General features: G+C 38.6%; 1 protein-coding gene across 3 annotated transcripts in view; it reads left to right on the forward strand.

Annotated features, from left to right (window-relative positions):
* Positions 1-12,014, forward strand: part of Dennd1b (DENN domain containing 1B) — a 191,756-nt gene that overhangs the window by 129,797 nt on the left and 49,945 nt on the right. For all 3 annotated transcript variants that reach the window (XM_034513152.2, XM_034513153.2, XM_076941283.1), the window contains 2 exons: positions 2,094-2,219; positions 10,881-10,982. In XM_034513152.2, coding sequence (XP_034369043.1) covers positions 2,094-2,219; positions 10,881-10,982 — 228 coding nt within the window. The remainder of the gene's footprint in view (positions 1-2,093; positions 2,220-10,880; positions 10,983-12,014) is intronic.

Here is a 12,014-nt window from a genome sequence, read left to right on the forward strand (position 1 = left end):
CTTTGTTTTGCAAAGATACAAGGGATAGCTTTTGTAAATAGGTGGTTTTTTTTTTTTTTTTCATTCTTTTGTAGCAAAGATGTTAAAAACCAGCTATTCATTTAGCTTTCATAATGTTCTTAACCACTGGAAATACCTTCCTTGTACTATAATCTGTATGGGAAGAACAATTATTGGATCTATATTTTGATAATTATCTCTATTTTTTCTTTAACTATCGAAAAATAACCTTTCAAAGCAGAATAGAGGACATTAAGTCTGAAATGTGTTGGAACTGCATTATTGTTTGAATATGTGGATTACCTAAACTGAGGTTAGATTTTAAAATAAAACCTTTCTCTGAAATGAATCAGGTTCAGCACTTTGTGACTAAATGAATTAGGCTCTAAACTTTCATCTGAATCTGTGGCGCTTGGATATAAATTGAAAAGATCACAGCTATGGGGAGAAGACCTATACCACAAAGGCCTTTCTGCATAGATTATGAATACCATAACTCGATAATTTTTCAAAACTAAAGTTATAATTGGACCCAATGGGGGTCTGTTTCTTTGATGAGATCACAGTAACTGTGACTTTACACTGGGAAATGTCACTACTGTGAAGGTTTATCACCTGTAGAGCTGGTCTTCCCTCTGATGCCGCTCATTTCTCATTAGCATTATTCAAAGTTTAGCTGTTAATTAGGTTCACACTTCGATTACAATCAGCATCTACAAGAGTAGCCAGGACGACTTGAACAAAGAAATAAAAACATTCCCTTTGCATGAATGTAGAGGATAAATGATATTATTGTATTACCCGGGAGCCTATACAGATAATACGCTGTGTTGAGAGAGCAGTACAGTTAAAATTTAACTAAATTTATTTTGATTTGTGTAAGTAAATAGACTTGTGATGCAACTTTACATATTCTTTATTTTTTATTAATTATTTCATTTATTTACATCCCAAATGCTGCCCCCTCCCGGTCCCCTCATAGAGTTCTTCCCTTCATTCCTCTTCCTCCTGGCTTCTGAGACGGTGACCCCCACATATTTCTATTTAAAACATTGATAAGGAATGTGGATGGAATTTGGTGCTTTTGAGAGTAGAGACTATAGTTTTCTATGTTGATTGACAGTAGTTAGTGAAATGAATAGAAAGAGTTAACATCCTGAGTGTGAGCCACTGAAAACCAGTCCATGAATGTAGTTGCATTTCTAAAGTGCAGAGCACCCGAAATTAGGAGATAGAACTGGCAGAAAATATTGTAATAATTCAACCATTTTTCAAGGTTTGCAGATTCCCAGATAAAATATCTCTGTTTTCAAAACATTAGTATTTTTGTTCTGATTGCCGATTAATACGGCAGGGATATAGAACTCCAGTCCAGCCCGTGGTAATGAGAAACCGCGGACACTGGGTTTGCAGCACAGCTCTACCCCAGAGTAGCCACATGGTGAAAACAAAGTAGTTTCTATCATTTGCCCCAACTTTATTTCATTTCTAAATGAGAGCATGAATGTTTTTCTTAGGAAAATGTGATGAAATTTAAATGAGATAATGTATAACACTTGCATTACATAATTTTCCGCTCATGATATGGTCTCTATAACTTTATCTCTTCTCTCTTGTCTTCTGTTAATGATAAAAAGCGAAAATTACTTATGCAAATGACGCCTCCAAACTGAAAATAAAATTGTAAATGATCTTGAAGGACTCATAACAAATAACAGTGCACAACAGAAATGAATGCTCCTGAACCAGCTTTATCTCCAAACAAGTAGACACACGTTATAATTGCTAAAAATCTGCAGGAAAGTGCCTCACAAGCAGTTTACTGTAAATAATTAAAGCTTAGTTATGTCAAGAGGCCTTGGGAGAAAAAAGAGAGCATAAACCAATTTGCATTAGCACATTGCTATCCTCTCCCGCTCCTGTTTCAATTAACAGAGCAGCAGGTGCTCTGTGCAGCTAAAAAGATAAGCTATCTGGGAGGAGGATGGATTTTGGCTGACCTGCAGACATTGCGCTTTGCCTGCTGATTGGGTTCGTACCTCGCTGTACCAATTTCTGAGGTGTTAATTTAACTGTTCCTCTCTGCCATGCAGGTCTCGGCCTTGAAAAACAAGCTGAAGAAGCAGTCCACAGCTACGGGAGACGGAGTGGCTCGAGCCTTTCTGAGGGCGCAGGCAGCTTTGTTTGGCTCCTACAGAGATGCTCTGAGATACAAGCCTGTAAGCCATCTCTTCATCACTGATGTAACTGCTTTTCCACAGCCCCTAGAATGAGGGAAGAAAAAGAAAACATCTTAATATCACAACTGAAGGAATCGTCGTGGCTCTCTTTAAAACTCAAAAAATTGTGCTTTAAAGATTATTTTTGCTGCAATTCATCAGCTTGTGCTTTTTAGCTCTTCTCACTGTCACTAGCTAATATTCCCCAGGACCTTTGGCCTGTCACCAACTTAGATTTCTACAAGTGGAATATTTACTTGTGAGTGAATTCATAAATTATGTTCAAGTACTTAAAATCACTTCCTTGATCTTAAAGTCACCCTGAAGCTCAACACATAGTAGGTCTAATTAATCGCTTGGTTAGGGCAGAAGCAAAGCAGGAGCTAAGAAAATTAGCACTTTCAGTCGTGCTGATAGTTGAATGTTTGTTGTCTTCCTGGTTCATAACATTTTCTGAAATGGCCTTGCCTATTTAGCATATCTTACATCTTGCGTTTTATTTTAATTCCCTAAAATTACTAAAATTATATCCCAGAATCCAGCTGGTCTACAATGGTACAAGTCAAGCACATTTGTTTCTCTGTAAAGGCTGCTAGGCTGATTTTAATAAAAGACTCCTAAAAGACCATTCCAGGACCAGATGCATCATCTGCTAATGTTTTTCCATTTGTATTTTGTGTGCATATAGGCATGCATGTGACACAGCATGCATGTGGATGTCAGAGGACACCTTCAAGGTGTCATTTCTTTCCTTCCACTTATATGAGTCCTGCAGATTTGGCCTCAGGTTCTGGGGTTTGGGGGCATGCACCTTTTCTGTGGCCCAAATTTGTACATTTTTAAGATTAAACACGTTGGATTTATAAAAAGTCACACAAAGGCCTGCCATTGCTAGATTACTTTTAACCCTTGGTCTGTAGCATGTTTGACAAGTGAGAACTTTTATGCCTTCCTGATCTGTCTTCCACAATTGATGTGCAAACCTGTTGATCATAACCTGTCTTCTTAGTGGTTCTCATCATGTAGCTCTTATGCATTTAAAGGGGTTTTGAGCTATTAGAAGAGTTTTTAAGTGGGTGAATATATCTTCTCTCTCTCTCTCTCTCTCTCTCTCTCTCTCTCTCTCTCTCTCTCTCTGTCTCTCTCTCTGTATCTGTGTTTGTATCTATCTATCTATCTATCTATCTATCTATCTATCTATCTAATCTTATTTCTGTATTTATCACTTTAACAAAATACCTGCCAAAATCAATTATGAAAAGAAAGGGCCTATTTTGTATTATAATTCAGGAGGTTTAAGTCTACGGTGGTCCTGTTGCTCTTGAGAATCAGGTATGGCAGTACCATATGACAGGGATCATGTTGGGGAGTAACACTGTACACATAATGATGAAGAGAAAGAAGGAAGGGCTCAATCAAGGGCATGTCTCAAATGAACAGAAAACCTTTTAGTAGGTTTCCATGTCTTCTCACAGTCTTCCATTTTTTTTCATGGACTAATATCCATTACTTTAGTATATAGGCCATTGAGGGAAGACTTATCTCAATCACAACACATAATAGTCTTTCTAAAATATGTACATTTGAAGGGTATTAAAGAATTTTAAATAATGTACCTCATATACATATATTATTTGGAAAGTCTTAAAAAATGGTAAGAATCTCATTCTTTGAAAGAGTGGAAACAGTCATATAAATGCAGTTGAGTATGCTATTATTCAGATTACTTAAGTCAAAAAAAGGTGAGCTTAAAAAACAAAATCATTTTTAGTTAGAGATTTATCAAAATCAGTTTTTAAAATAGTAAGGAAGAAAGCTTGAAGATACCACTTTGCTCTTTTTGTTGTTGTTACATTTAAATATTTGTTTTTATGAACTAAATTTTTCTCTTAATATTTATGGAAGACTTCAAATGTGAAATGAAAAATGTAAAAAGTTGAAACAAAAGATATTTTTAAAATGATTCAGGTTGCCAGTGTGTAGGGTGCTAGATAAGATAATGCCCTCCAGCTCTAACATGAATTGCCTTTGCTTGTACAGTTCAATATTTATCCATTTCAGAGTTTCAATGGACTCATAAATGACTTCTGTGCATAAACATTTCTGAGACTCAGGTCCAAGCATCTCAAAAGCCGTATTTCCGGTGCCTGTTGGAAATAATTTATCATAGAGTATTTTTCCTGTTAGCACGTCATATCTTAACTGTGGATTTATTTATTTCATTTACATATAGATATTTAAAACTTTCTTTGGTTTTTCTACTTTAACATATTTTGGGACATGGGAAACAGCATTTTTATTTTGCATGCTTTTATGATTCTCTGACAATCTAGAATGAAAACATAACTTTTAAATAATCATCAGTATTTAGATAAATTTCCTTTGTTTTCTCTTTATGAGGAGTAACTTTTACTATTTTAAGGAATTATGTTTATTAAGGAAAACAACTTTTTTATTAAAAACAAAATGCTTCATTAGATATTGTCTTAGTTACCTTTCTGTTACTATAAGAAAACACTGAGTCAGAGGCAACTTATAAAAGAAATCACTTAATTTGGCTTATGATTTCAGAGGGTTAGAGTCCATGATGGTAGAGCAAAGAAGGAGCTTTGAGCCCATGTTTTGGTCTACTTCCATGAGGCCAAGAGAGCAGTGGGGATTAGATGAGTCCTTTGCAATCTCAAAGCCCTTCCCTCAGTGACACATCTCTTCCAAAAGGGCCACACTTCCAATCCTTCCAAAACACTTCTCCTAACTATGAACCAAATATTCAAATATATGGGCATTTGGGGCCATTCTCATTCAAACTACCGCATTCTACTTCCTGGCCCTTAATAGGCTTGTGGCCATATCACAATACCAAATGCATTTAGGTCAACTTCAAAATTCCCCATAGTTTTTCACAGTCTCAACACAGTTTTAAAGTCCTAAGTCTCTTCTGAGACTCAAGGGACTCTCTTCACTTGAACCCACCATAAAATAAGAAATCATGTTACATAATTCTAACATACAGTGGCACAAAATATACCTTACCATTCTAAAAGGAAGGCATTCGGACATAGTGAGGAAATACTGGACCAATGCAAGACTGAAACCCACAAACTCTAAGGCCTGTAGCTCTATGCTGATGTCAAAGGGCTCCACTCTTCTAGCTTTACTTTCTGCAACATGCTTTTCTCTGCTCCACTGGTTCCACTTCTACCATGCAGCTCTCCTTGACTGATATCCCATGGATCTGGCACCCATAATATCTTGGGGTTTCCAACACAAATCAAGAATCTCATAGCTTCATGAAATGACCTTTCAAGGCTTTTATTCAGAGACTCCTGTGCAACATGCCTGGCCTCAGTGGCTCTTGTTAACCATGGAGGAAGATTCTAGCACCCCTTTCCTCATGCGTCTTTCACAGTTCTAAAGCCCAGAACTATGTTGTGGACACTGCCAAGTTTGACTACCAACTTGGGGTGAACCCTGGTACCCCTTCAGTCACATCAATAGCTTTAATTTTGTTGTTGTTGTTTATTTTCAGAAGCATGCCTTTTCACAAGTTAAAAACTTAGTTGGGTGGGTGGGGTCTTGCCCTGAGTTTACTACTTCCTTCATTCCCTTTCAGACAAGGCCATTCTTTAGCCTTTTAGTTTTCTGCACAAGCCTTGGCTCCAACATTACATTTCCTGTTGCTCTTTTTCTCTTAAGATGTTTGTTCTCTATTTCTTTTTCTCCACTTGTTTTTTTTTTTTTTTTTCATTGTCGACCAGCATAAGTGCAATTAGCAATAACTGTCACTAAGGTAGGCTTTGAGATTTCAAAAGACTCATACAATTCTCTATGTGCTGCCAACCCCACCCCTCCGCCTTGTCTTGTGAATGAAGATGAGTCAATAGTAGTCTATCTTCCTCTACCAAGGAAATGAGTTTACTACTTTTCGGTTTAGTCACAGGTAAATTATTAGGTCAAGGGAAGAAAGCAGTGACATTCCTTGTCAAAATATCACAAGAACAGTCTCTAGCCCAGTTGCTAATATTGTTCCTCTCCAATAATAATATTGTTCCTTGAGTTGAGCCTCCATAGTCCACGTTGCTCTCACTGTTACTGTCTTCCTGGCTCCCACTAGGATGACCTGTTACAATATTTAACCACTTCCCTAGTGCAAGTCTCATAGTCTACCACATTCCAGCATGGTTAGGCCTATCAAAGCAATAGCTTCCTTCCTGGGACCAGCCTCTGTCCTAGTTTTCTATTGCTGTGACAAAAACACCATGCTTACACTTTCAGAGGGTTAGAGTCCATGATGTTGGAAGGAAGGAATAGCTGAGGGTTCACATTTACAATGGGAGGGGGGAGGGAGACAGAGAGGCACAGAGAGAGAGAGACAGACACACACACACACACACACACAGAGAGAGAGAGAGAGAGAGAGAGAGAGAGAGAGAGAGAGAGAGAGAGAGAGAGAGAGAGAGAGATTAGAGAGAGATTAGAGAGAGAGAGAACAAACTGGGAATTACATGATTTTTTTCTTCTGAAACTTAAAAGGCTGCCCCCACTTATATACCTACTCCAACAAAGCCATATATCTCAATCCTTCCCAAACAATTTCACCAACCAGGGAACCAAGTATCAAATATATGAGCCTCTGGAACAATTCACATTCAAACCACTACAGGTATTATCTTCATATATTACCCAGTACATAATTCATTAAAAGTGTTTGCTTGTATTTCAGAACTTTTTGATCATTTATATATTTGACCTGTATTTTTAATATATTTTGTTAGGTATAAAATAAAGAAGGACCAAGTATAGAAGTTAAAATTATTTCATGATCTTATCTCTTATAAATATATTTTGATGTCCTCAGTCCGGTAGAACAGCTGTGAAGAGAGAACCCTCTAACAAGCTTTGAGTATGGATTCTTTGATTAGACCTTGCTTTAAATCTTTTTGACTGAAGCCAGGTAGGGTGGTATTCTCCTGTAATCCCAGCCTTAGGGAGGCTGAGGCAGGAGCATCACTACTGGTTTGAGGCTGGCCTGGTTTACTCAGAGACCCAGAGTAACATCCATAGCTACATAGCAAGACACTGTCTCAAAAAGATTTAAGGGATGTTTATTTATTGGCTAGTTAATTTGTCAACATGATCAGATTAAGAAGCAGCTAGTGAGCCTTACTTTTTTGTGTGTTTTTGTGGGACCATTTCCTGAAGGGATTAACTGAGGGGGAAGAACCATCTTGAAAGTGCCTAGCACTGTCTGGAGGACTGGAATCCAGTCAGAAGGAAAAAGGAGAAAGCCAGCTGAGCAGTAGCCTTTGGTTTTTCTACTTGCTAACCTGCTGTGATGAGAGTATTCAGTCTTACACATGTGCACATATGAATTCTCAGTGATTATGACTGCATGCATAAGACCTGTACATGATTAAGCCAGCCAGAATGCCAGCACAAATCTAGTAGAATTTCATTAAGTCCCATTCAGAGCTGAGAAGCTGTTGATACTTGGTGGCTTCCAGAAGAGGGAAAATACGTTTTCTTCAGGGATGGGACCTCTGAGAGATTATATATTCTATAATAGTTGTACTTGCATCCATCCATGTGTATGCTGGAAGCATTGTGTATACTCAGTGGGTTGGTGTGGGGGAAGAGGGAAGGAAGGAGGGCAAAGACTACGCATGATGCAATAGGTAGACCTGCAACTCTGCATACACTGACAGTAGACTAAGTAAGTCTGCATACACTAAGTAGACTAAATGGGTTAGAGACAGAGGCAGTAGGGTTGGGGCCCAGAGATTACCTAAGGTACTATAATAAGTAGACCTGTACCCACAGGAGCACTGGCAGTAGGACCATATAGTATGGTCACTGTACCATATCCATTCTGACCCTTAGAAGGAGTTTTTGGTCAGAATGATAACAGATTTGGAGCTGTGAATCAGAGAAGTCCTCCGGTACTATAGACAGTTTAATGCTCATTCTAGTGGGAGTTTAGGAGTCCAGAATACTAACAGAAATGCATGTGGTGAAGGCCACACTTTTCTTTTTTTTTTTTTATTGGATATTTTATTTATATTTCAGATGCCATTCCCTTTCCCCATTTTTCCCCAACCCCTAGAAAACCCCTATCCCATGCCCCCTTTTCCTTTTTGCTTTTATACACTTTAAAAAAAAATGTTAATCAGAGGCTTTATAAGTTTGGTAATGCTCAATCAGAAGTGTAACCCAATACCCAACCTAGATATATCAACTATCTTTGACTGGTGGAGACCCGTGAACATCTGCTTCGATATCCCCCCCTCTCTGTTTCTCTCTCTCATCACCTAGCTTCTCCTCTCCTTCTTCTCCTTCTCTCCTTACTCCTTCTCTTCCTCTCTGTACTCCTTCCCCCTTAGCTCCTCCTACTTAGCACCTTTCCTGTTAAAATAAAATTTTCTCTCAAAATACAATTAGAGCATAATTATGCCAATTTGTACCAGTGAGGTACAAGATAGTCCTAATACCCAGTCCATCATTTTGTTGACTAACCAGAACCTCTGTCATCTCTCCTAACTAAAACACTTAGTTCTGAACCTGGCTTTTTCCTTGGCTTTAGAATGAATGTCAGCTGAAAACCGTCCACTCAAATCTTTTCTCTCAAGGTAAATAGCCAGGATTGGCTATGAGACTATAGGTCTTCAACCCCATCAGAAATCCAGAATGACTGAGTTAACTGAAGTTATGGGAAGCACAAAGCATAGCTTCTAAAACTTAGCCAATTTATAGAGACCACTGAACACCTGGACAGTCCCTGTACTACAAAACGTTGGCACATCTGATCTTCAGCCTTCTGGCCCAGGATCATCTGACAGACCTTAGTGCTGCAGAATTATTAAGGGCTGATTACTCTGTCTAGGCAGATATAATCAGTCGACTATTCTGCAAGTGCGTCCTTTTCTGGACAGTAATTTGTCTGTTGATGGAAAGAGGCAATTCTTGCCTAGAGGCTGTCACCGCACAACTGGAGTAACTCCAAGGATGCTCAATTTCTTCTTAGAATCCATGACAGGAAGCTGTCAGAAGCAGACAGGTCTCTAATCAAAATGAACATTAATATAGAAATATTTGTAACGTCAATTCTATGGACTTCTGACGTTTTGAAAACCAACTATCCATGTAAGGTAACCTGGACTGTTGTCTGTTAACTCCTCTCAGCTATTTCTAAAGAAAATATGGAAAATACCGTAACAATAAACTCAAAGCCATGAATTTGCTATAGTCCCTTAACTCACAGGCTGACCATCTCAAATCTGTTTAAAAAGTTAAAGAATGACTGGGTCTAAGCTTTGTATTCCTAAATGTGTTGTACAGGTACAGTGCCTATGAGAGTATCAATATTCATCTCACTTTTATATCAATAAGAAGCTCATAAGGCCACACTTTTGATATTTTGAAGGGAAAAGGGTACTTTAGTAGGAATTGTGATATAGGCTATTTATGTTGAATTCTGCCAAAGAATTATGTTATTAGTCATTATTTTTACCCACGCCAGAGCCAGTTTCTAGCATTTTACTTACAGACTCTTATAATCAGAACACTGAGTCTGTTTAACAGTTAAATTAGAATTGATAATTTTCAGAGTTCTTATAGGATCCTTAATGGTTTACTGCAACATAAGGATTGCTACAAAATTCATTCTAGTAAGTGAATTGTCATTAGTCTCCACTCTCATTTTGAACATGAAATACAGTCACTTATCTGTATGTATGTCAGGTATGCCAAGTGGACTGTGGGAAGTGTCGGGATGGGCACTGGGCGGAATCAGGCAGCAAGAGATGACTCTGCAGGTGTAACTGGGTGTGAAGTATGAGTCCTTGTGGGTGAGAGACAGAGCATCTGGTGGAGTAACCCTCAGACAACTCAAAGATGTCACTGGTTAGCATGAAGGCAGTTGCCAAGTGGAGCCCAACCCAGTACAGTGAGTCGGGATTATACTTGCAATCATTAAGAGAAGATAGTTATAAAAATTTCCAATATTTGAAAACCAACCGGTGATCATAAGTAATATAAGTGGCAAAACCAGGAAGCAGGCTTTACATGCAACATTCTTTACAGCAAGAGTGGTGTTGGGGCTGGAGAGAATGCTGTGCAGTTAAGGGCACGGACTGTTCTTACAGAGGACCTATTTTTGATTCCCAGCACCCACATGATGATTGCCAACCACCTGTAATTCCAGATACAGGTTATCTCATGTTGTCCTCTGACTTCCAAAGGCATCCAGCATACATACATGCAGGCCAAAACTCACACATCATATACCACAATGAATAAATCTGATGTGAAAAAAAATGTCTAATCAGCAAGAAAAGTAATTGTAGATGCTTAAGTTGTTGAAGTATACTTGATATTTTTATACTTAAAAATCAAGCTACCAGTGTTAAACATTTGCATTTCACTGACATACTCTTCTCTGAGTGGGTGAGATTGAACAGTTTTAAGAGCATCAGGGTTTCCTGAGGGAAGGCCTGTTGGACAGGCATGTCAGTAGATATTCCTACAAGCTGGCACTACTATGCAGGATGCGTTTGTTGATTTTGTATTTCATATCCTCTGTGACACTCAATGTGTTTCCTCAAGAGACTAGTTCTCTCTGACTGACCTTTTATTGATGTCCTGAACATCTTTACTTCTATCTAGGGCGAGCCCATCACCTTCTGTGAGGAGAGCTTTGTAAAGCACCGCTCAAGTGTGATGAAACAGTTCCTGGAGACTGCAGTGAACCTTCAGCTGTTTAAGCAGGTAAGACTGAACCTACACACATTTGCTCTGTACAGGGAACACTGCTGTTCAGTGCTTATCTGCTGCCCTAAAACTACATCCAGGCTTATAAAACATCAACAACCTGACCTGAGGAGTGTCTTCTCTGAATCAGGACGTTGTCTTTGTATGGTAGACAGAAGAATGCCTTGTAGTGCTCCCGTGGTGGAGCACTCCTGAAACCTTGTATGCTGTAGAAATGCTAGGGAGGGTGAGGAGGAGGAGTACTCCCTTTTTCCAGGGAAGAGCACACCAATGCTTGGTCCTGAAATCATATATCTGAGTAACAGTGTATGGACTGAGCAGGCTATATTTGGAGGTGTATGTGTGTGTGCACTTACATGCTTACAATAATAATTAATGAAAAAAGAGGCCATGAGTTTGAAAGAGAGCAAAAAGGGGCATATGGGAGGGTTTGGAATGAGGGAAGGGAGAAATGATATAATTATATCATAATCCCAAAAATGAAAGAAAAATATTGTAAATGCCTCAGGAAAAGTAGGTAAGCTCAGGGATGTACTACAGAAGGCTATACGTCCACAGAAATGGACTTGGGTGCTGAGCACACTGAGATCATCATAGTATAATCCAGTTGATAATATAAATGTAAATCACAGTTATAGAGTATGTCCTGAGTTTTGTTTAGGATATCTAAATATTATTTCAGAGTAGCCAAGATTGACATCATAATTCAGATATTTTAGTTTTCAGAGACACTGGGTCTTTTGTTTTTTGAGACAGAGTTTCACTATGTACCTTTGGCTGGCCTAGAACATCATATGCAAACTAGGTTGTCCTTGAACTCACAGACATCTGCCTTCCTGTGCCTCCCAAATGCTGGGATTAAAGGCATGTGCCTCTTATGTTGCTTTTTTATGTTTATTTGCTTATGCTATGTGAGTTTATATATATCAAATATTATCAGAGACCTTTGGAGGCCAGGGGAGGTCAGATCTACTGTGGATGCTAGAAACTGAACCCTGATCCTCGGCCACAGCAGAAAGTGCTTCTAAC

The sequence above is a fragment of the Arvicanthis niloticus genome, chromosome 10, assembly GCF_011762505.2.
Source record: "Arvicanthis niloticus isolate mArvNil1 chromosome 10, mArvNil1.pat.X, whole genome shotgun sequence".
Classification (NCBI taxonomy): Eukaryota; Metazoa; Chordata; class Mammalia; order Rodentia; family Muridae; genus Arvicanthis; species Arvicanthis niloticus.